The sequence below is a fragment of the Delphinapterus leucas genome, chromosome 7 (genome assembly GCF_059928025.1).
Source record: "Delphinapterus leucas isolate spDelLeu-1000000601 "Yukka" chromosome 7, BTC_Dleu_Yukka2, whole genome shotgun sequence".
Lineage (NCBI taxonomy): Eukaryota > Metazoa > Chordata > Mammalia > Artiodactyla > Monodontidae > Delphinapterus > Delphinapterus leucas.
This window is the reverse complement of record NC_143135.1, coordinates 10,372,823-10,396,961: the sequence shown is the minus strand read 5'-3', so window position 1 is coordinate 10,396,961 and position 24,139 is coordinate 10,372,823. Positions and strand designations below refer to the sequence as shown.

General features: G+C 47.2%; 1 protein-coding gene across 14 annotated transcripts in view; it reads left to right on the top strand.

The window, feature by feature from the left end:
* Positions 1-10,717: 10,717 nt before the first annotated feature.
* CD6 (CD6 molecule) overlaps positions 10,718-24,139 on the top strand; it is a 51,366-nt gene continuing 37,944 nt past the window's right edge. For 5 of the 14 annotated variants that reach the window (XM_089914748.1, XM_089914741.1, XM_089914738.1 and 2 more), the window contains exon 1: positions 10,720-10,943. In XM_089914748.1, coding sequence (XP_089770874.1) covers positions 10,883-10,943 — 61 coding nt within the window. In that variant the 5' untranslated portion in view covers positions 10,720-10,882. Of the gene's footprint in view, positions 10,944-24,139 lie in introns of all 14 variants that reach the window. The other 9 variants (XM_089914747.1, XM_089914746.1, XM_089914740.1 and 6 more) reach the window with 6 other exon arrangements.

Sequence of the window (24,139 nt, the reverse complement as noted above, 5' to 3'; positions counted from 1 at the left end):
CAGCCAGTATGGAGAGCAGTATGGAGGATTCTCAGAAAAGTCAAAAATAGAACTATCAGAGGATCCAGCAACTCCACTTCTGGGTATCTATCTGAAGGAAATGCAATAAATATCTTGAAGAGTTATCTGCACCCCCATGTTCACTGCAACATTATTCAAGACATGGAAGCAACCTAAATGTTCACTGAGGGGTGAATGGATAAAGAAAATGTGGTGTATATACACAGTGGAGTATTAGTCAGCCATAAAAAGGAAGGAAATTCTGCCATTTGCAGCAACATGGATGGACCTTGAGGGCATTATGCTAAGTGAGATAAGTCAGACAGAGAAAGGCAAATACTCTATGATTTCACATATATGTGGAATCTAAAAAAAATGAATTCATAGAAACCGAGACTAGACTGGTGGTTGTCAGAGGCAGGGGATGGGGAGTGGGGAAATGGGCGAAGAGGGTCAATTTACAAAGGGAGAGAGGGCTTCCCTGGTGGCACAGTGGTTAAGAATCCGCCTGCCAATGCAGGGGACACGGGTTCGAGCCCTGGTCCGGGAAGATCCTACATGCCGCGGAGTGACTAAACCCATGCACCACAACTACTGAGCCCGAGTGCCACAACTCCTGAAGCCCAGGCGCCTGGAGCCCGTGCTCTGCCAGAAAGGAAGCCACCCAATGAGAAGCCTGCGCACTGCAATGAAGAGTAGCCCCCGCTCGCCGCAACTAGAGAAAAGCCCGTGCACAGCAACAAAGACCCAAAGCAGCCAAAAATATAAATAAGTAAATAAATTTATTTTTTTGAGAAAGAGAGAAAGGCAGAAAGGCAGAGGGAGATTAGACAGACCCATACAGAGGATAAGGCACTGAGAAGACAGAGGCAGAGATTGGAGTGATGCTGCAACAAGCAAGAAATGCCAAGGAACTCCTGGTGTCACAAGAAGGTGGAAAAGGCAAGGGACAGATTCTCCCAAAGAACCTCTGCAGCCCTGCCGACACCTCGATGTCAGATTTCTGGCCTCCAGAGCTGTGAGAAAGTAAATTTCTATGGTTGAAGTCACCAAATCCTTCGTAACTTATTACATCAGCCACAGGAAATAAATCTAGAAGAGATATGTCATCCGTGAGTGTGGTTTCACCGTTAAACGTTATAATCCAAGATTCACATTTCCATAGGAGAATTGATGAAAGAGGTCGTTGACACGGATGATGGGGACCCCATCTGCAGATCACACAGAGCTGTAAAAACTTTAGCCAGTGGACTCCAGACACCAAAAGATGTCTACAGGGCAGCTCTATATGGATGAAGTATACAGATTTGAATGTCAGGCCCTCTTCTTGGGGCCCCAGACCCAGCTAGAAAGGGCCAGGATGACATGGCTTAGCACTAGTAGGACAAAAAAAGCCTTAGGGATTTTCATCAATGGTAAATTCAGGATGAATCAACATTGTTTGAGGTCACCCTTGGCCACAACCTAACAGTGGTTGTCAAGGTGATGAGATTATAGTGATTTTTTTCTTTTCTTAATTTTCAGAGTTGCTCTACTGTGCTTCTAAGGCTTTGATTGTTCACAAAGGTCACATTTGGTATCAGGGGTATCATTCTGCTCAACTCCAGGCTGATCAGACCCAATATGGAGGGTTGGGTTCAGCAGGTACCACATTAAAATTTCAGTGGGGAGTGATCAGGAGGGGGTGTGGACTCGAAATCCTGCTCATGGGAGAGGAAAGACACCTGGGCATCCTGTCCCTGTTGTCAAATCTCCACAAGGCTGCTCCTTCAAGAGGGCTTACGTGTCACTGGCAATGCTTGGGAGAAGAACAGGATATTCAAAATGCTGGTTTTCAGCTCTAAGTACCATAGCCCTTCCCACCGGACCAGCAGTTCTCAAAGTGAGGTCCATGGAACCCTAATGGGTCCCTGAGACCCTTTCAGGAATCTAGGAGGGCAAAACTATTTTCATAAAGAAAGTAATTTTGAGATAACCAACAAGGACCTACTGTATAGCACAGGGAACTCTACTCAATATTCTGTAATAACTTATATGGGAAAAGAATCTGAAAAAGTGTGGATATATGTATACGTATAACTGAATCTCTTTGCTATACACCTGAAACTAGTACAACATTGTAAATCAACTATACTCTACTATAAAATAAAAATTAAATTAAAAATTTGAAGTATGAAGACATAATTTGCCTTTTTACTGACATAATTTGCTTGGTACAGAAGCAGTGATGGGTAAAACTGCTGGTGTCTCCGCATGAATCAGAGGGGGGACATTAAAGTTTACTAGTAGCCATTGAATTCTTCACCCCCATATGCACCCAGAGTAAAAAAAAAAAAATTTGCTAATTTTACTTAAGCATGTCTTTAAGGAAGCAATTAAAGTGATTAATATGATTAAATCACATTTCTAATGTACCCGAATTTTTAATATTCTACATGACAAAATGAGCAGCATAATATCATAGTAATGTATAAAACACTTCTGCTGAATATTATGGTATAGTGGTTGCCTCTGGGAAGAGCAATTGTGCTATTGCTTGCTTTGCCAGCTGAACTAGTTGTTTTTTTTTTTTTCATGGAACACCACATTTACTTGAAACTATGGTAATTCAGACTTAAGGACTGGCAGACAATTTTTTGAAAATCAATGAAGTGAGCTTGTCACTTCAGAGAAATCAACTGACAGTATTTGTTGCCAACGATGAAATTGGAGCTTTTAAGTGAAAACTGAAATTTTAGAAAACTTGTAGTAGCCACCATGATCTTGACAGCCTCCCAAAACTTAAAGTTTCCTGATGGGATCAGAGATGATATTAATGAATGTGATTTTCTTTTACATTGTATAATGAAGTATGTCAACCTCTGGAAGATCTACATAACTCTGTGAACCAGTATGTTCCAGAATGACTGATGTGTGTTATTTCAAAATCACGCATGGATAAAAGATCCATTCGGGTGCAAGACAGACCAATGGATTTTTAATTTAATAGTGCATTAAAGTTCATTGATATGATTTCAGATTCCATATTGCAGCTAACCTTTAGAAACTATCACTTAAGTTTTGTAGTAGTGTCAGAGAAGACTATCTAAAATTACCTAAAAAGACAATTAAAATACTCCTTCTTTTTCCAACTACATATCATGAGGCCACATTTTTTCCATATACTTTAACCAAAACAACATATCTCAGCAGATTGAATGAAGAAGCAGATATGAGAATCCAAGTGTTTTCTATAAAGCCAGTCACTAGAGAGATGGGTAAACATGCAATACAATGTTACCCTCCCCAATAATTTTTTTTTGGTTTGGAGTATATATTAATGTTTTCATAAAACGTGTTACTTATGTTGCTATGTAATGAGTTTATTGTTGCTATTTATTTACCTTTTTATTGAGGTATAGTTAATTTACAATGTTGTGTTAGTTTCAAGTGTACAGCAAAGAGATTTAGTTATACATATATGTATTCTTTTTCAATATTGTTGCTATTTTTGAGCAAATTACATATTTTAAATTTCTCAGTTTAATTTCTAATATGGTAAATATGGACAGATATAATCCACATAAACAAAAGTTCTTTGGCGTGCTTGATAGTTTTTAAGAACATCAAGAGATCTTGAGACCAAAAGAGGTTGAGAGCTGCTGCCCTATTTGTGCTGAACGATGGCAGGAAAACCACACAAAGATTTGGGTGGCTGTCAAACTGAGGAAGATTTGGGAGATCCAAAGGTCTGGGGCGTGCTGGGGCATTGCCTCTAGGGTAAAGAACAAGCTTTGCACCTTACATACCCTACCACTAAGAACAGCACAGTACATGGTGGACCTCTTTGGATTCTGGAGCATATATCACCTTTGGGGATTCTGTTCTGACTACTTCTCACGTGACCTGGGGAGCTGCTCATTCTGAGTGGGGCTCAGAGCAAGAGAATGTTCTTGTAGCAGGTTCAGGCAGTGGTGCAAGCCATTGTGCCATTCTGTCCCTAAGACCCATACAGTTTAATCATGCCAGAGACACCAAGGTGGATAAGGATGCTGTGTGAAGTCTCTGGAAGGCTCTAATGGAGGAGAATTTGCAGCACAAACCTTTAGGGTCCTGGAGCAAAGCCATGACTCCTGCCACAGAGAACCACTTGTCATTTGAAAACCATCTCCTGGTATGTCACCGGGCCCTGGTAGAGATTGTGCCTGATGATGGGTCACCAATGACCAGGCAACCTGAGGGCCCGCCATGATCTGGGCATTATCATACACACCAGGTTGTAAGATCTAGGGAGAGGGTAGCAGTGATTCACTGCACAACAGCTTCAGGCCCAAAGAGGCCCAGAAGGTGCAAGTTAGTTACATGAACAGAAGGTTCCCACATCTGTGGTCTCCATGTTTCTCTTTTAGCTCATACCTCTGGCCTCAAGGGAGCTGCCCTTGCTGGAGGCAAACCTCAGGCCTGGTTCACAAATGGGACAGCACAACGGTTGTTACTAACTTGAAATGGACAGAAGCTGCCTTAAAACCTCACTTAGAGGTGGTCCTAAAGGATAACGATGAAGGGAAATGCTCCCAGCAGGCAGAGATGTGAGAGTACGTGGAAGGAAAAGTGGCTGGAGGTGTGGGTATACATGGACTCCTGGGCAGCAACCTGGAAGGAACATGACTGGAAAATCAGAGATAAAGATATTGGGGTAGATGAATAGGGACCTGTCTGTGGGAGTGAGCATAAAGCATGCAGTTCTTGATGTCTTATGTTAATGCCCAGCAGGGAAGGTGTACACAGGGAGACCTCCAACAAGCCAGGGGACATGATGTCTTTTCCTGCAGGTGTTTCCTGCAGCGTCTCTCCTTTGGCCACACCGGTGCTGCTGCAGTGGGTGACAGGAATGGAGGCCACATGTGGGGTGGACATTTCTGAGGACCATCTCATAAGTCTGAGATGGAGCACGAGTTGCACATAGTATGACCAACTCAGTGGTGCACCCTTTTACTGACTTTCCTTCTTTTCCGATTTCACTGCTTCTTGTTCCTCTCTCTGCTCCCTGGGATCCCATTCGCAAATAACCTACCTGCAAGCAAAGGCTCTATAAGATATTACCCTATTTAAAATTATAACCTCTTCCTGGCACTGCTAACCTCCCTTACTCAGCTCTGTGTCTTTTCTCCATATAATTTACTTATTTATTATGTCTAGTGTTTATTATGAGACTCTCCCACTAAAATGTGAGCTTTATAAGAACAGGAACATCTGTTTGTTTTGTTCAGAGCTGTGTGTCCCCAGCACCTAGAACACATGATAAAGTTGTTTGAATGAATGGCTAAGTGATTAAGGCTAATGGCATGTACATCAAGGGGCTGAATATTTAGACTGTGGTAGAGAACTCTGGGCCTCAGCAAAGACAAGGGTTGGCTGTGGCTGCTTTGAAGATTGTGGTCAGGACTCAGGAGTCTCAGGACTTGAGACTCAGCAGTAGGCTTGACTTGGACTGGGGGCAGGGCTGGTCCAAAGTTCAGAGCCCCACGGAGCCAGAGCCTTTCCAGGCAGAGGTGCTATGTTTCAGCCCAAGTCTTTATTGTTGTCTAGTGACAACTCCCCCCACCACCACCCCCAGCAAGGCTGAATTGCCTGTGGTGAGAGGCAGGGTCTTGGGTCAGACAGACCTGAGTTCAGAGCCCAGCCCGACTACACTTAGCTGTGGGAACTTGAGCAAACTACCTCTCTAACTTCAGTTTTCTTGTCTGCAACGATGTGTTAAGGCTGGTACCTATTTAGTTGGGTTGTTGTGAGACTTGAGGGGGGAATCCCATGTCAGGTGTTTAGTACAATAGAAAGTGCACACTAAGTATAGTTGGCATTAAACTTTCCCCTGTGTCACATGGCGGGGGCTGCAGCCCCAGGGCCTCCCTTCCTTCTGGTCAGAGTCAGATTTCCCTCAATAATGTTGCTTGTTCTTCTCTGCTGGGCCAAGGGCAGGAGAGAGATTCAGTATGGATGAGAAATGCCTGGTTGTCCACATGATGCAGAAAGATAAGGTGTTCTTGCAAATTGAGTTTAAAAAGTCCTGGCTCCAAGAGTTCTAAAAATGAGCACATAGATTTGGGCAGCCAGCTGGGCACATCTGCCAGCTTCCTGTTCAGAGTTTTGTGTCCACGAAACATAGGCTACTTCAGGTGAATCATGTGAGTTCCCAGTGATGCTTCCACCATGTGGTCCTCCCTCCCCTTACCCTGTACCCTCTGCCAGGAGCACCCTTCCTGCCACCCTACACCTGTCTCTACCTGCTGAACCTACCCATCCTACTGTTTGTCCTGCCTTTCTTATTTCATTTCTTTTCCTTTCCTTTCTTGGTTTTATAGAAGCCTTTCCCCACTAATTGTTCCACATTTAACACGCACATTTAATTTAACAAAGTTAAAAGCTACTCAAAAATTTGTGTTCCTGCAAGTAATAGACCTTTTTTTTTTTAAACTCTGATCACTCCTTAGTAATTCCTTTGCTGTTGTTTCCTGATTCTCTCTTTTTATCTTTTTTATTTTCCTAACCCAACAAATTAGACATTCTTACAATTATTTTATACCACTGATGCCTATTTAATTTATCTCCATGTTCACATATTCCTTTGGTCACTATTCCTACTTGAATCTTATACTTTCCTTCTGGGATTATTTTCCTTGTCCTTGAAGAACATCTTTTAGAATTTCCTTATGTGAGGGTCTGTTGTAAATGTTTTCATTTTTTATCTGAAAATGTATCTGAAACAAACTCAAGCTTAACAGTTATTTTCTCTTTGCACGTTGAGATGTTATTCCACTGTCCTCTGGTTTCAATTATTGCTATTAAGAAGTTAGCTGTCTGTCTACTTTATAGTTCATCTTCTCTTCAGTGATTAGCAGTTTCACTACTGTAGGTGTTGGGTGCAGATTTCTTTTTACTTATCACACATGGATTGGGGGAGCTTCCAGGATCTGAAGATTTTGTCTTTCATCAATTCTGGAAATTTTCCATTTAGACCTATTCAAGTCCTTGTTGCATCTTCTATATCTCTTAATCTCTGTTCCCCATTTTCCATCACTTTGTTTCTCTGTGTTGCATTTTCCATAAGTTCTTCAGATATATTTCCAGCCCATGAGTTCTCTGTGTAGCTACGTTATTCTGCTGTTTAATCTGTCCATTGGATTGCTAGTTTTTTTTGAAGATTATATTCATCATTTATAGAAGTACTATCTTGTTTTTTTTTTCAAATTTTCCTAGTCATTTAAAATAGTCTCATTCCTCTTTTTAGGATCAAGTACAAGGTTGAAATGTTCCTTCTTTCGGGTTTCATGCAGCATGGTCTGGGGAGGAACTGGGCACCAAGTGGGGCTGAGGAGGTGACCCAAACCAGCAGGTCAGCCTAGCCCTGGGTCCAGCCTCAGCCTGAGCTCCACCTTGGTCCTCAGCATTCCACATGTTTCTTCCCCTCCTCCCCAGTTCCATTGGGAAAGTCCAAACCTCCAGATATACTTCTCCTTACAAGACTATTGATTGACCTGGCTGGAGAACCTGAGTGAAAATCAACATCAGTCCAGGGGCCCAGTGGTAAAGCAGAGCCCATGTCTGTCTGAAGTGCTTAGCAGACGGGGTGAGTTTTAAAAATGAATGATACTAAAAAAATAAAATAATCTCATTCCATATATATACCAGTGATAACTAACTTTTATTTCTTTAGGCATATGAAATATTCTTATTTTATATTATGTATACCATAATTCCAATATGCAAAGTTTTTGAAGGTTTGAGTCTATTATTTATTGCTATGTGTAATTCTCACTTAAAATGACTTGTTGTGATGGTTAATTTTATGTGTCAACTTGACTGGGCCATATGCCCAGATATTTGGTTAAACATTATTCTGGGTGTGCCTGTGAGGATGTTTCTGAATGAGATTCACATTTGAATTGGTAGGCTGAGTGAAGCAGATTGCCCTCCCCAATGTGCATGGGCCTCGTTCAGTCCATTGAAGGTCTGAATGGAACAAAAGGACTGAGTAAAAGAGAATTTTCTGTCTCTCTCTGCCTTTGAGCTGGCATACTGATCGTATCCTGCCTTTGGACATGGACTCAGACTGTAACTTACAGCATCAGCTCTGTTGGTTCTTAGGTCTTCAGACTTAGACTAGAAATACATCACCAGCATTCCTGAGTCTCCAGCCTGCCAACTGAGATCTTGGGACTTCTTAGCCTCCATAATCACGTGAGCCACTTCTTATAATAAATCATATATATATATCCTACTAGTTCTGTTTCTCTAGAGAACCCTGACTAATACACTTGTATCTTGCATTTTATGATTTTTTTTTTTTTTTGGCATATGAACTCATGTTCCTGTGAAACTTTTCTGTGGGGGTTCTTTGAGGCCTAAGTTTAAGGTGTTACTCCAGAGAGGATTTTCCTATTTGATTCTGCTGAGTACCTAGGGAACAACTATCTACTTTCTTTAAATTCTCCCGTTGTTTTTGCTTGTTTGTTTGTTGTGCTGTTGCCACACACGTGCTGTGAATTCCACCTCCAGGCCCATTTGGGGTCAGGCTGGTGGTTAGGAGAATTCAGGGGTGACGTTCCTTTTTCTTTCACTCAGTATCAAGGCTGAGCTTAGCAAGTTCTCCATCAGCCTCCTTCCAGAGGTTTTCCTCTCCTAGGTCATCCACTGTGGGTGTTATTTTTCATCATTTTGCTTTAAGTGGGAGCTACTGATTCTGTTTTTCACTTTGCTCAAGCTCTAGGTTTTGACCCATTAAACTGAAGTTCTTGGCCACATGGGATCAGCAGGTACCACAGAGCAACCTCTGCTTATGCTCTCAGGGATCTCTTTGGATGTTTGCTTTTTGTTGTTTCTGGCCTCTGATAATTATCCTTAATTTCTTGCCACCTCTGCTAGGCATTTCTAAAGATGCTTTAAAATATTTTTATCCAACTTTTTTTTTTTTTTTTTTTTTTAGTGGTTCGTTTCAGGAGAACTTTCCAGCACTTGCTATCTCCTGTATTGCCAGAAACGGAAGTCTAGACGTCTTTCCTGTGCAATCAAACATGTGTCTCTCAGGACGCTGCTTATCAGCAGGAGACCACCCACTGTGTCCATCCTACCCTGGCCTGCGGTTGGTCACCTGTGTTCGTGAACTACCTGCTCTTTGAGGGCAGGGCTGTGGTTTCCTGTCTTCCTCCTGAAGAGGTCTCTCTAAGGGTAGGTTGAATGGAGTTGAGAATGGAAGTGGGAGGTATCCACCTGCTGCCTGTGCTACCAGAACCTTCCACAAGAGGGCAGCCTCAGCTCAACTCCATCCACCCCGCAGGGAGGGGCAGGAGGGGCCCGGTTCCCTGTGGCTCCAAAACCTGTAACTTCAGATACCCCCTCTCCATTCCACAGGGTGGGGAGGTGAAGACAAGCGAGGATGAGGGAAGTGTCAAGCCAGGCCAGGTGAGTCTGAGATGGGGTCGTGATGGGGAAAGGTCAGGACAGAACCAACCTCCTCTGGACTCAACTTCTTCAAGGGTTCTGTTTGGATGACCAAATTAAGTGACCTGTTCGTTCACTCAACAGCATTTGTTCGGCATCAACTGTAGGCCCCACAGGGAGTGCAGTGGTGAATTAAACACCCTTGGGGCTTCCCCGGTGGCGCGGTGGTTGAGAATCCGCCTGCCAATGCAGGGGACACGGGTTCGAGCCCTGGTCCGGGAAGATCCTACATGCTGTGGAGCAACTAAGCTCGTGAGCCACAACTACTGAGCCCACGTGCTGCAACTACTGAAGCCCGCGCGCCTAGAGCCCGTGCTCCACAATGAGAGAAGCCACTGCAATGAGAAGCCCGCGCACCGCAACGAAGAGCAGCCCCCGCTCGCCGCAACTAGAGAAAGCCCGCGCGCAGCAACGAAGACCCAACACAGACAAGAATAAATAAATTAATTAAATAAATTAAAACAAAAAAACCCACCCTTGGTCCCTGCGTCTTTCCCAGTGTCCACTGCAGCCCAACTGGACAGCTCAGCGTTTCTCAAACAGCCCCAGGCGGCCTGCCCCTGCCCCTTTGCTGCTGCTGCTGCTTCTGGCCCAGCGGCATCTGCCCGTCACTGCCTGTTGAAATCCTGCTTATCCTCCGGGGCCCGGCTCCCGTGCCTGCTTCCACAGAGCAATGAACCCTCAACCCAGGACCCAGGGGAGCAGGGACTGGAGCCTTCTGCACCGTCGCCGGGGCCGGTTCCAGCCTGCAGAGGAGGTGGGGAAACCATCTATCAGATCCTTCCTGCTTTACCATTCTCTGAGGGGAAGTGGAGGTGCTCCCTTTTGAAAGTGCAAAGCCACGTCCTCCTTCTTCCCAGCCATCTTTGCACCTGAGAACAAGGTAAAGCTTGGGATTCAATCCCATGAGAGCCAGATTCCATGGACTAGGACAGAAAGGGGTCACTTATCCACTCTTCTAATATGTACTGATGGAGCGTTCTACTTACTATGTACCAGGTCTCCAGAAATGAGGCATGGCCCCTCTGCTTCCCTCTTCCTTAGGAGACCCTTGAGGCCCCTGTGTGTGTGTGTGTGTGTGTGTGTGTGTGTGTGTCTCACTCTGCGGCTCTTGGGGTTCAGCCAGGCTTGGGGAGCTCACAGTCGAGGCAGCTGAGCTCTCCTCGCCTATATTACCAGCCTTGCTTCCTGGAGACCGAAACCACAAGTAGAGCACAGAGGCGTGAGAGACACTCACAGGCTGGGTTTGGCCGCATGCGTGCAAAGGGGTGCTGTCTCCTGATGAGAGAGATACACAAACGGGAGCAGCTAAGGGCAGAGCCGCTGCGAGGGGCACTCAGTAGCCTGCCCACCTTCTGGCCCTAGGATGGTGCTTCCCACTGGCGGGCAGGCATAGCGGTCGGAGATGACACCAGACATAATGCTCTTCTTCGTGGTTGCTGGATTGCTGACGGCAGCTCTCTCAGGTAGCCCTCTCCCCACCTCCTGCGCTCCTGCAGGAGAGCCTGGGACCTGCCCTCCTGGCTCCTTTTCTGCTTCTTTTCTCACACTCACCTGTCTGGAGCCTTTTAGCCAAGACTATACTCTGGTACCAGGATGGTCCCAGCTGTGTCAACAGCATTAGGGGCCCAGAGAGGGTACAGGGACCCCCGTGAGGGGCTGAGGCTGTGCCCGGGCAGTGCTAAGAGGACCCCTGAGGGTCAGATAATGCGGGTAGCATGTGGGGTGTCTTACCAATGGGCTCCCAGGCTCACAGGAGGGAGACACCTCCCACCCACAGGCTCAGGAACCCCTGCATCCTTATTTCTTGCCAACTCTCAGGAAGGAACCGTTTGCCTTCCAGAGAACTAGGGCCACTGACGATCATATTTTCAACCCCAAAGCTGAGGCCCTGGGTTCACCAAGCTTGTACCGCTCACAGCAGAGCCGTCCTGAAACAGAATTCGGGAAGCTAAGCAGAGATGGGGACAGCTGGCCGCTGGTTGCTCCACTGGGCGTAGTTTAGGGCACAAATGAACAGAAAAGCTCTTGAGGCTCAGATCCTCCCTGATCCTGAGCCCCGTCTGGGTGCCCAAACACCCTCGCAACCTAGGCCAGGCATCAGGTGGCAAGAAGTTTGGGGCCCTGGGCTGTGCTCATCGGGTACTTGTTGGCCCCTGTGGAGTGCAGGGTCCAAAGGGGCAGGAGCTGGGCAGGAGATGCTCTGGGCCCTCACACTGGGGGATAAGGAGATGGGTATGGAAACAGAATTCTGGACCTGGGAGTCTGGGTCCACCTGGCAGTAGAGATGCTAAATGCTTTGAGTGTGGTGTTAGGGAGACCCAGGAAGGCCCCATCAGGAAGCCTGGAGCATTCGGGGAGCCGTGGGGGGCTCTTCTCTCTGCCTCTGTCTATCTAGAGGCACGTGCTCCCAGCCTCCTGACCTCACACTGGTTCAAGGAAAGCCGTTTAGCTCTGGGATCAGGAATATGTGCTCTTTTGGCCCCATATGGGCCCGGAAGAGAGGCTTTGCCTGTCTCACTCTACCAGGAGCCCCTGGAGCTTGGCCACTTTCTGCCCCGGAGATGAACAGACAGATGGTCCGAGACTGGGGCCCTCGCTCTGCGTCTCCATCCTCTGTTCTCCATGAGCAGCCAGCCTCGGCTCAAAATTAAGTCTGGGTCTGAGAGGTCTGCGGACCGGCCCCTGGGCCCCGGGATCTGGTCTTGAACAGTGCCTGAAGAGTGGTGGGAACGTGGGCTGGGCAGAGCCCAGGAAGGTGAAGCAGAGGGTCCCTTGGGGCCCAGTTCCTCACACATCACCTTGTCTCTGCCCGGCCCACTCCACTCTCAGGATAGTTATTTACTAACTTCGTGTTTTCAAAACTGTACTTACAGTCAGTTGACTCACTTGTTACTAATACAAGTTCAGTTTTGAAAGGAAACTTTATGTCACAATTACAAATGGAAAACTGACATCATTTGCCACAAATAAAAGGTAAAGGTAAGCATAAAAATAAATGGCGGCGAGGGCTTCCCTGGTGGCGCAGTGGTTGAGTCCGCCTGCCGATGCAGGGGACACGGGTTCGTGCCCCGGTCCGGGAGGATCTCACATTCCGCGGAACGGCTGTGCCCGTGAGCCATGGCCGCTGGGCCTGCGCGTCTGGAGCCTGTGCCCGCAACGGGAGAGGCCACAACAGTGAGAGGCCCGCGTACCGCAAAAAAAAAAAAATGGTGGTGAAAACCAGTTCCTCTGATGTGTTAGTAAAAAGTTAGAAGAATGTAACGGCCCTTGAGCCTGAAGCCTTTGGCAGCCCTCTTTGTTAAAGGGAAGATGAGGGGATGATAAAGACATCCTGCCTCCAAATTGTTATTTTCTTCTTGACTTTTCAGGGGGTCTGAAAGCCCTTTGGGCGGGAATAGTTTCCTCGCTATGCGATTTAATGGCATTAAATGCTGCTCCCTTCGACCCTCCTGAGGGTGCGCAGTGGTATAGGTCCTAGTGCTGGGAAATAGGGCCTGGCAGGAGGGGCACTCTGGGCAGAAGGGAACTTGAGAAAAGAAAAGGAAAGAAAGAAAAACAACTGGGAAGAGGAAGGAAGGAAAGGGAGCTGGGAGAATGAGGTCCATAAGGGAGCTCCAGGGCATCACCCTGAGGACTGCACGTGGCCTGGGCGGGTTACCAAGCTGTGCCCTCAGACCACAGGCACGTGGAGTCTGGCCCTCCTGGGTCCTGGTGGACCCGGCCTCCCCTTTCCTACTTCCCTTTGCAGTCTCGCCTCCAGGCTCCATCCTGGGCCTCACACAGCTGTTTCTCTGGCCAGGCTGGCCTGGATTCTGGGCCGGCCTCTAGGCAGGCCTTGGTTTGTGCTGTTGAATGACCAGGGCAGGGACCAGGGCCTAGAGAGCCATGCTTCCGAATTCTCTGCTGGCGCTCCCTGGAGGCCTGGGTCCAGGACCTGTTTGTCCACTTATCCTCCAGTTCTGCCTCCATTTCCAGATCAACCAAGTGGGGATGGAGAGGTGGAGAGAATGAACTAGAAGCCCCTGACCAGGGAGGTTGTGGAGGAGGGGAGTCAGGAGACCAGCCGATTCCTGCCACCCTGCCTTTAATTCACCTTGTGACGGTGCTTGTCGGCTCTGGACCTCAGTTTGGGTGGAATGGGGCTCTTTGGGCAAATGATCCTTAAGAGCTTGGTCAGATCTGACACTCTGCATTAGATGCAGGAACAAAAAACCCGGCCATTCTCACCAGGGCCGAGCTGGGGTCGGTGACTCGAATTCCATCAGGACCATGGTTGGCGCGAGGTCCTCAAGGGCTGCCGTTGTGCACTTGAAAAGGCTATTTGTGGTTTTACTTTAAAAAAATATTTTCTTAAATTAACACATTTTAAAAAATCTATTTTTCCTTACCTCGTAAATTCAATACACAGATCTCATTTTTTTTTGCAAGTCCAGTAGTTTTAACAATGGCTCTCAAGGGGTCTTTGTTTAATATTTCAGCAAGTCGGGTTGAACAGAGTAAGCCTCCTTAAATAATAAATACCACTGACAAATGTAGCTAATTGAGTTCCCTTAGATCTGTGATGTCTAATCTAGCTGCTATTAGAATGTGCCATTTGGAATGCGGTCGTCTGAATGGAGATGTGTTAGGAATATAAAATACACAGCAGAGTTTAAAGATGTGTTCAAAAAAAGAATTGTAAAATATCTCATTAGTAACTTTTATATGATTACATTGAAATGATAATATTTTGGATATGTTGGGTTAAATAAGTGTTACTGTTACAATTAAGTTTACCTATTCCTTTTTCCTTCTTAAAAATGTGCCTCCTAGGGGCTTCCCTGGTGGCGCAGTGGTTGGGAGTCCACCTGCCGATGCAGGGGACGTGGGTTCGTGCCCCGGTCTGGGAGGATCCCACATGCCGCGGAGCGTCTGGGCCCATGAGCCATGGCCGCTGAGCCTGCGCGTCCAGAGACCGTGCTCCGCAGCGGGAGAGGCCACAGCGGTGGAAGGCCTGCGTACCGCCAAAAAAAAAAAAAATTGAAAAATGTGCCTTCCAGAAAATTTAAAATGACCTATGGAGCTCACCTTACATTTATACTGGCTAGCACCACCTTAGATACTCTACACTACATTTATAAATTTAATGAATTTGATTTTCTTATAAATGCTTCAAATACCTCTAAGAAACACAACCTTCCCAAGGATTTAAAAGAATGCTTATAGATCTAAAAAACTAACTTATTAAGAAAGTGAATATTAAGTTCTCTTAAGTAGCCTAATCAACTTTACAGATTTCAACTGAAGTCAGTTACTCAGTCACAAACATGAGAAACTCTATGGCTAAAAGTTCTTAAACATTAAAATACAGGATTTTATGCACCAACATACAGAACTTGACCCAACTTAAACTTAACAGAAAGGTACAGATACTATGGGTTTTTGTTTATTTCACACCTCTATTTTTTAAATTCTAATTTTCCTGGGCTTAAAAATCACTTACCAAGGAGAAAAGAATCGTACCATTGCACATAACTTGGCTTATCCCGAGCAGGTTGGAGTTTCCATCTCAGTGGACTGAGATGAGGACGGCTTTTTGGTTGTTTTGCCAAAACATAAGATATGATTCTCTTGTGCTGCTGACGGATAGCCCATGGCCTCTGATGGGGCTGGTTGCTCGACCCACGATCCAGGTTTCAAAAACCTAGTTCTCTCTGTCTCCCCCCAGCCCACGGAGTTTTACCACTTGATTGGATTAAACTAAACAAATGTTTACTATTCTTTTTTTCCCCCCATGTTCTTCCTGCCTGGCAAGACTCCAACTCATAGATCGATAAATAAGTATGGTAGACACCTGCATATTTCTCCTAGCATAGTCTGGCTCTCTGGTCATATGACTGGTGGGGACCTTTAGCATGGCCGTGACCATGTGGTAATGTGGGACAAGGCAGCTCCTAGGGCGTTGGGTCGGGCATATTTAGCCAAACGTAGATGATTCCAGAGGGATCTAGAATGAGTGAGAAACGCTGCCCACAGCCTCCTTCGTTCAGTTCGCATTTATTGAGGCCTGCTCCGAGCTAGCCTCATTTCTCACAGAAATGCTCGAAAATTAAATTGGGCCCCCAGCTGTTGGATTCTGAGGCTGAAGCATCAGCCGTCCCCCTGGGACAGGGAGGGGTAAGCAGGTGGCTCCAGCTGAGGCTTTGGGACAGGGACCTGGAGGAAAAGACCCCCCTGGCATGGGGCCCACCCTCCCCCTGCCTGGACCACAACTAAATCCCATGCCAGATGCTCAGCCCTGCACTGAACAGACGCTGGTGGGTCTGGAATGCCCGGGTCGCTAGCCTGCCCCAGTCTCAGTGTCCTCCAGACCATCCATCCCACCCTCAGCACTGACCTCCCATCGGCCAGGTCAGGGCAAGGTGCATCAGAGGAGCAGCATTTCCTGGGGGCCCTCATTCCTGCCCTTCTGGATGATTACTAAAGCTGCCATCCTACCTGACAGTTTGCTTAATACTCTTAATGGATGTTTTAAAGTATAAAGATATTTATTTTTGGAAAAAACTTTATATTGCTGCCTTCAAGATAAAGCCATTGTAAATCACCTAATGGTAACAATGGTGAAAATAAACATTGTGGAAACAATGTTATTCATTTCTGGCCAGACATGTGGTATTTAATACCCTGTCAGTGACCACCTAAATGTGAGCTTATAAATGTTACACAGCCAAGACAAAGATCTCTTATATGTAAATACAGGATTTAGCGGTTCACGTGATGCCATTTGCACAATAAACTCATTTACCCACGTGACAACCCCATGGTGTAGGTGAGGAAACCGGGGGTTAGCAAGGCTGAGGCCTGTCCAAAGTCTGGAGCTAAGATGTGCCAACGCTTGAGCTGAGGTGTCCTGACGGGAAAGAGTGGCCCGGCCTGTCTCCTGGATGGCTGCCCCTGGGGTTCCCTCTGAGGGTGAGGCATCTCCCCAAGGTGTTGTACCTTCCCGGGTTTGCAGCCTCAACATTGCATCCAGGGACAGCCCCGAGCGGCCTCTGGGGTCCTGGGACCCCCCCTGGAAGACTTCTCAGGATCGGATGGGAGCAAATGGGCTGCCTCTTTCAGCAAAGCCCAGCCTTCATGGGTTTGCTGGGCATATACCCTGCCCACCCAGGCCAGGAATGAATGAAGTGAAGCTGAAGAGACACAGTGAGACAAAGGAAAGCTTGTCCGGTAGGGGACTCCATCTACCCACAATTTATTTAACACCTGCTATGTGCCAGGCCCTGGGATGGCACTGAGATATGAAGGTTTGACCTTGAACATATTAAATGTTGAGGAAGGTGGCCAAACATACAAGGGTCATTCTGGGATAGATGTGACAACAGGTGCGATCCGATGACAGCCATAACCACCATCCATTGCAGGGGACTTACATTCTCCAAGCACCAGCCATGCTTATCCTGTCCTACATTGACACTGGGGCACTCGTCCCCATTTTATAGGTGGGGAAATGGAGGCTCAGAAAGTTCTGTATTTTGCCCCAGGCTAGTGGCTGATGCCGAGTTTAAATCCATGTCTGTAGATCTCCAAAACCCATGTTCTCCATCACTGGGCTGCACTATTTCTGGGAGCCAGGGGTCAGAACAGGGAGAGCTTGAGCGTCCCAGAGAGGGGGACGTCACTGTCCCAGAGGGGCTGGACACGGGGGACAAGAAGGCTTTTGCATACAAAAGAAAGATGGCCAAAAACACCCTAGGCACGAAGACATTTTTTAAAATGTGTGCGTGCAAAGGCTGGTGAGACAGTCGTGTTGTGCCAGTATAAACTTCCTGGTTTTGGTAATCTCCTGTAGTTACGGAATAGGTCACCGTCAGGGAGCGCTGGAAGGTGAGCGCTGGAAGGTGAGTGCTGGAAGGTGAGCGCACGGGACTCCTCTGTGCTATTCTGGCAACTTCTTGTGAGTCTATCATTTCAAAATAAAAAGTTAGAGGGGAAAAAAAGGCATTTCTGGCAAAAGGGCCCATTTGAGCAGGATCTGGAGAGCATGGTCTAAGGCCTATGGGGTGGGTAGGGCCCCAATTCCCAGAGGAGCTGGGCTCCAGGTTCTTTTTCTGCTGACTCATCCAGACTGCTGTGTCATGAGGATGCAGTGAGCATGCCAGGCACAGAGACCAGCACAAACCGTACATTTACGTTCGCCAGGCCGACAGGTGTAAATTCGTATACCTGTATTCTCCTCATCGCAGTCCTGTGAAGTATGAGTTATTGCCCCCATTTTACTGATTAAGCAACTGAGGCTCAGAGAGGTGAAGTGACTTTTCCTGGATGGCACAGTTAATAGACTGTTAAAAGATAAACTGAGGCATATTAAAATTTTTAAACTGAGCAAAAATCGATTCAAATCAGTGGCATACGATCTAGCAGATAGAAAAGACAGGTAAAAAAGGGAACTTTTATAGGCAGAAGGGAGTAGGAACAAGAAAGTTAGACTAGGCAAAAAAGCAGATTGGTTATTGCAAAGTTACTCTTTTTTTGTCGTTTATTGTTATTTTAATTTTATTTTTTTAAATTGAAGTATAGTTGATTTACAATCTTGTATTAGTTTCAGGTGTACAGCAGAGTGATTTAGTTATACACACATATATATCTATTTTTTTTCAGATTCTTTTCCCTTATAGGTTGTTACAAAGTATTGAGTATAGTTCCCTGTGCTGTCTTTGTTGGTTATCTCAAAGTTACTTTCTTTTAGGGGATGGCGGGGTCTAGCAGGCAGGAGACCTAACTAGTGCTGGTCAGGTGATTCCTGATTGGTTTAAGATGCCATTTCTGGGAGAGCTGAAACCACAATTAAGTCTCGGCTTGGTGATGTGGGGCTTTAGCATAAACAACTCCACTTGGGGCCTGTTGTCTTATTTTTTTTTTTTTTTTGCGGTACGCGGGCCTCTCACTGTTGTGGCCTCTCCCGTTGCGGAGCACAGGCTCAGGACGCACAGGCTCAGCGGCCATGGCTCACAGGCCCAGCCGCTCCGCGGCATGTGGGATCTTCCCAGACCAGGGCATGAACCCGCATCCCCTGCATCGGCAGGCGGACTCTGAACCACTGCGCCACCAGGGAAGCCCTGTTGTCTTGTTTTTAACTAATAGGCTCCAGATCTTTAACTTGACTTTATGACTCCAAATCCACGATGTTTCCCAGCCCTGGAAGATGGGCGGGGTTTGGAACTCCAGCCACCTCAAGATTTTTATAGGAAAGGTCCCCCATTCTCTGGGGAGTTTGCACCTCAGCTACCAACAGCTGGGCTGTCATGGAACTTGGGTGAAAAAACCCCTTGAAGGAACTTGTGTGTCAGAAGCCACTTCCTGGCCAAGCTTCCACTCAGCCTCAGTTTCCCCAGCCATAAAGTGGGGTCAGTGGCAACCTCCAGAGCCCAGGGCTGGGATGAGGCTCCATGAGACGATGGTTGCGAAGTACTTGGGGAAACATGGGGCTTCTTGGGCGCCAAAGACCCCCATGGCCACACCTACTGTTGGGCGTGGGGCCAGGGCAGGAGCTCGCGGAGGGAAGCCCGGGTTTCCGCCCACCATTTTGTAGACTCCTGTGGCCCAGCTGCCTCTGCCTGAAAGTAGCAGCTGAGACAGCCTCCAAGAGGCTGGGCAGGGAGGCAGGGCTGAGGGGCTGAGGAGGAGACTGCGGAGCCCTTGGGAGATGCTGGATTAGGGTACCATAATGGGAGAGTGACCCCCTTACTTTCCCCTGCAAGGGGGTTGCCCCCGGGTCTCCACTGAGTGTTAGGAGATGGCAGGGCACATTAGAAGTTCCAGCCTGTAAGTTTCCAGGACCCCCCCCGACCGCTCTATCATAACCCTGAGCTGGGCTGGGCTTTCCGGGCAGGGCCAGCATAGCCCAGGGAGTCTGCACCCGGAGCTGGGGGCCAGGGCTGTGCGGGGACACAGGCTGTGTGAGTGAGGGGGGCTCCTCAGAGCTGACAGCTTCTCAAGGCGTCCTGGCGATCCCATCTGTGTTCCCCACTTCCAGTTTGGAAGTCACCTACTGAGCCCCGAGTCAGGGAGAACACAGAGGTGAAATCACTGTGTCGTCAGCCGTGTGCAAAGCCAAGCATGGGTCTGTCCATCTTACAGAAGCACAAAGTGATGCTTGGAAAGCTGGAGCCACACAGCGAGTTGCTGACAGAACTGGGACCAGAGTCACTTTCTGGGCACCAACCAACCCATCCCCGCCAGCTGCCTCTTCCTAAATGGGGCTTGGGGAAAGATTTTCTCTACACTTCAATAAAATTTTTACTAGGATGTTCATCTCTTCCAGAAGGGGTGCCTGGGAGCTGGGTTGGGGCGGGGGCAGAGGTGGAGAAGCATGTCCCGGACAGGGAGGACGTCTACTCCCCATTCTGCTCAGCGAGACCAGCTTCCTCTCTTTCCTTCAGCTAAACTAAGTAAACACACTTGCCAAATGAATCAAGCTCCTTGGAGAGACGTGCTGCACTCTCCAGATGGGGTTCTAGAAATACGGCAACAGCATCTGAGCTGGAAGACTCCATCCCCAGAGGGCTGCCAGTCATTGACATCCACCCATTTGTCAGAGGAGGAAACTGAGGTGCAAATGGGGAGTGAGGCACCCAAGGTCAGGAGCAGGGGTGAGAAGGGTCTGCAGGCTCTGCCCGGGGCCCCTTCCCCACATTAGCCAGAGGGTGTGGCGCTGGCCTGTGCCCACAGATGCGTCCTCAGCGCCCCCCGCCTCGATGTGGAGATGGCAGGGGAGGGCTGTGGTCTGACGTGGGTCTGAGGTGAACGCAGCTGACTCTGGGCTCTGAGATGTCAGCTTTGTGAGGCGAGGAGCTGGCTTCCTGCAGCCACTTTGCCTCCACCATCTCAATGGCTCCCCGACTGTTTTGTTTAGTTTTATTTTAAAAAAATTTATTTCAGCACAATTTTAGACTTACTGAGAAGTTGCAAAAATATACAAAGATTTTCCATATGCTCTTTACTCAGATTCCGGACTAGTAATATTTTTATCATTTTCTCTATTTTTCTGTCTATTACATTTTTCTTGAACCATTTGAGAGTAGGTTGTAGACGTAACTTCCCTTTCTCCTAAATACTTCAACATGTCTTAAAAAGAAAAATAAGGTCATTCGCTTAGGTAAGCACCGTACACATATCAAAATCAGGTGATAAACATTGCTACAAAAATAATCTGTAGAACTCGTTCAGATTTTGCCAATTGTTCCAAAACAATTTGCCTTAGAGGCAAAAGAAAATTCCATTGAATGTGTTGCATTTCACTCTCCTTATTTTCCTTTAATCTAGACCAATTGCTCAGAATTTTTTCTTTCAAGATACTGATCACTTTGAAGAGTACAGGCCAGTTATTCTGTAAAATGTTCCTCAGCGGGGCTTGTCTGATGATTCCTCATGATTAATTGTGTTATTTCTGGCAGGAGTATCACAGAAGTGAAGTTGTGTCCTTCTCAGACATGGTATCAGCTTGTCCCATTACCCATGGTCTAAATCTGATTGCTTGGCTAAGGTGACGTCTGCTAGGTAAAGTCACTCTTCTCCTTTGTGATAAATATGTCTCTTGTGGGCAGATTCTTTGAGAATACGTAAATTTTTTGGTTCCCTTCAAACATTTACCCACTCGTAATATTATGGCTGATTCTGGCCTGGATCAGTTATTATCACGATAGTTTCTTGATGGTGATGTGGTGACGCCATCATTCTTCTACAGATACAGTGGCCGACTCAGCTTTCTCTGCTGGCTCAGTGAGTGGGAACCAGCTGGCTCAGTGTCTTGAAGGCTGGTGCTGATGGGGCCAAGAGCGAGCTCTCAGGTTGAGCCTCTGACGGCCACCACCTTGCCTTGCCTCCTTGTGGAGCCTGGCGGGGCTCCTCCCTGCTCCCTGGCCTGTCCTCCCTCCACCTTCACAGCTTCCTGCCATTCATTTGTGGAGCTCCTACTACGTGCTGGGCACTGTTTTTAGCCACTGAAGATGTAAGACAAAGTCCCAGAATTCAAGGAGCTTATATTCTAGTGGAGAAAACAGACAAATGAATAAAGGTTTAAAAAATAGTATCGTTTCAAAGCAGAAATAGAGACACAGACGTAGAAAACAAATGTATGGATACCAAGCGGGAAAGGGGGGGGGTGAGTGGGAGGAATTGGGAGATTGGGATTGACACCTATACACTATTGATACTATGTATAAAATAGACAACTGATGAGAACCTACTGTATAGCACAGGGAACTCTACTTAACGCACTCTGGTCACCTAAATGGGAAGGAAATCCAAAAGAGAGGGGAAATATGTATATGCATAGTTGATTCATTTTGCCATACAGTAGGAACTAACACAACATTGTAAAGCAACTATACTCCAATAAAAATTAATTTTAAAAAATGACTGCCAAAAAAATAGTATCATTTCAGAGAGGACTATGTGCAACGAGGGAAATAGAGCAAAGGAGGGAAGACAGAGAGACTGGAATGGGGATCCAGGTAAGGCCTCTGACGACATGTGAGCAGAGATCTGATTGATGGGATAAGCTGGGCGTGCCAAGATCAGGGAGCAGGACATTCCAGGCAGAGGCCATGGCAGGTGCAAAGGCCCTGAAGCGGGAGTGAATTTCACATGCTGGAGGAGATTACAGAGGGGAGAGTGGAGGAGATGGAGGTGGAGAGGTTGACACGTGTCAGGGAAAACAGATCACGTACAGGCTTGGAATTAATCCAAAGGAAATGGGAAATCATCAGAGAGTTTTAAGTATAAAAGGATGTGATTTGATTTGCCCTTACGTATATACAATTATTTAACAAATTTTTTTATAATCAACTTCGTATGTAAGCCTAAGTCAGTTTATTTAAACCTAGACATCGTCTAGGTTTCATGTGTCTCAGACCAATGTTGCTTCAATAAATTGAATATATCTGTATAAACAGATAAGACACTCAGAACAACTGCGTCATTCACTAGCCTGCCACCCAAACCCAAGTCAGCTCTCCCTTCGTTAAAGGCTTGTAACCCCCGGGACTGAACAACTGGAGAAGGATTCACCTGCTTACTGTGTGATTCAATACTGTTTAATCTTGGATCTTAAATTGGCCTGGTGTGGGATACACTGCGTTGCTGGTGGAAAGACCAGTCTGGGGGAGGCAGTGGGGACAGCGGGGTCTGTGTTGTGAGGGAGGGAAGCAAAGTCTTCTTGGCAACCTCACATCAGGGGCTGTTGGAGGAGGGCAAAGGGGACAGGGACTCACCCAAGGTCATAGCAGTGGCTGGTCTCCATTCTACCCTCTCTCCTTGTCACTCCCACCTGGTTCCAGCTGAAAATTCAGACACGATGTAAACATTAGTCATCCTTATTGTAAGAATGTTATAACAACCACATTAAAAGACATCTCACCCAGCACGCACACAGTGAGGCCTTTCGTTCCTGAGGGAGGGAGTGTGTAGGTCTCTGTAGCGTCGTGGGAGTTTGGTCGCCTCAGCGCGGAGGTGGGTGTGCTGAAGGGCACCATGTTGGTTGTGATGAATATTTGTCAGAATGGCTGTGAGAACGTGGATTCTGGGGTCTCGGAGACCAGCATGGGATCCCAGGCCGCACCACCTTCTCTGTGACTCTGGGCAAGTTTCCAAACCTCTCTGAGGGGAAATGGGTACCACCGGAACGTCAGCTCCCCAATTCTCGCTCTCTAGATACACTCTAAAGCCGTCCCTGAAGATCTTTAGAGACCATTTTTCATCACCTGCATCTGTGGGGGCTGGCTCGGTTCCAGCCACGTCCATGTAGCCATGAAACTCAGTCCCACAAAGCACTTGTGGAATTTTTGACTCTGGCGATCTGGAAGTGGAGGGCACATCCATCCGTCCTGCGGTTCCCCCCCCCCACCTCCCAAGACTCCCCAGAATCAGCTGTGGGCTCTTGCCAGCCCTTGCCTCCCAGAGGTGACCTTTGTTGCAGGTACGTGTGTGACTTAGTTTCCTAGGGCTGCAAAGTACTACAAACGGGTGCATGAACAACAGAAATGTATTGTCTCACAATTCTGGAGGCTGAAAATTCAAGATCAAGGTGTCAGCAGGGTGGGTTCCTTCTGAGGCTGTGAGGAAGAATCTGTTCCACGCCTCTCTCCTAGCTTCTGGTGGTTTGCTGACAATCTTTGGCATTTCTTGGCGTCTAGAAACAAATCCCCACCTCTGCCCTCCTATGTGCATACGTCTGCCTCCAAATTTCCCCTTTTTATGAGGACACCAGTCATACTGGATTAGAGCCCACACACTAGTGACCTTATTTTTACTCTGTGCAGACCCAGTCTCCACACAAGGTTGCATTCTGAGGTACTGGGAGGTATGGACTCCAACATATCTGTTTTGCTGGGACACGATTCAGCCTATAGCAGTGCATGCATGTGTGTGTATGTGTGTGTACATGACTCAGGAGTGGAATTTCAGGGTCATGACTATGGAAATGCTTTCTAGAGTGGTTGTGACAGTTTTGTTCCACCCCGCCCCCCTCCAGCAATGTACAGAGTCCCTACTGATCCCCATTCTCAACAACACTCCATATTACCACCCTTCTTAATTGTCGACAATCTAGTGCCTGTGAAACAGTCTCTCCCTGTGGCCTGACGTTGCTTTCCTCTGCGGCTGTGTGGCTGGGTTTTTC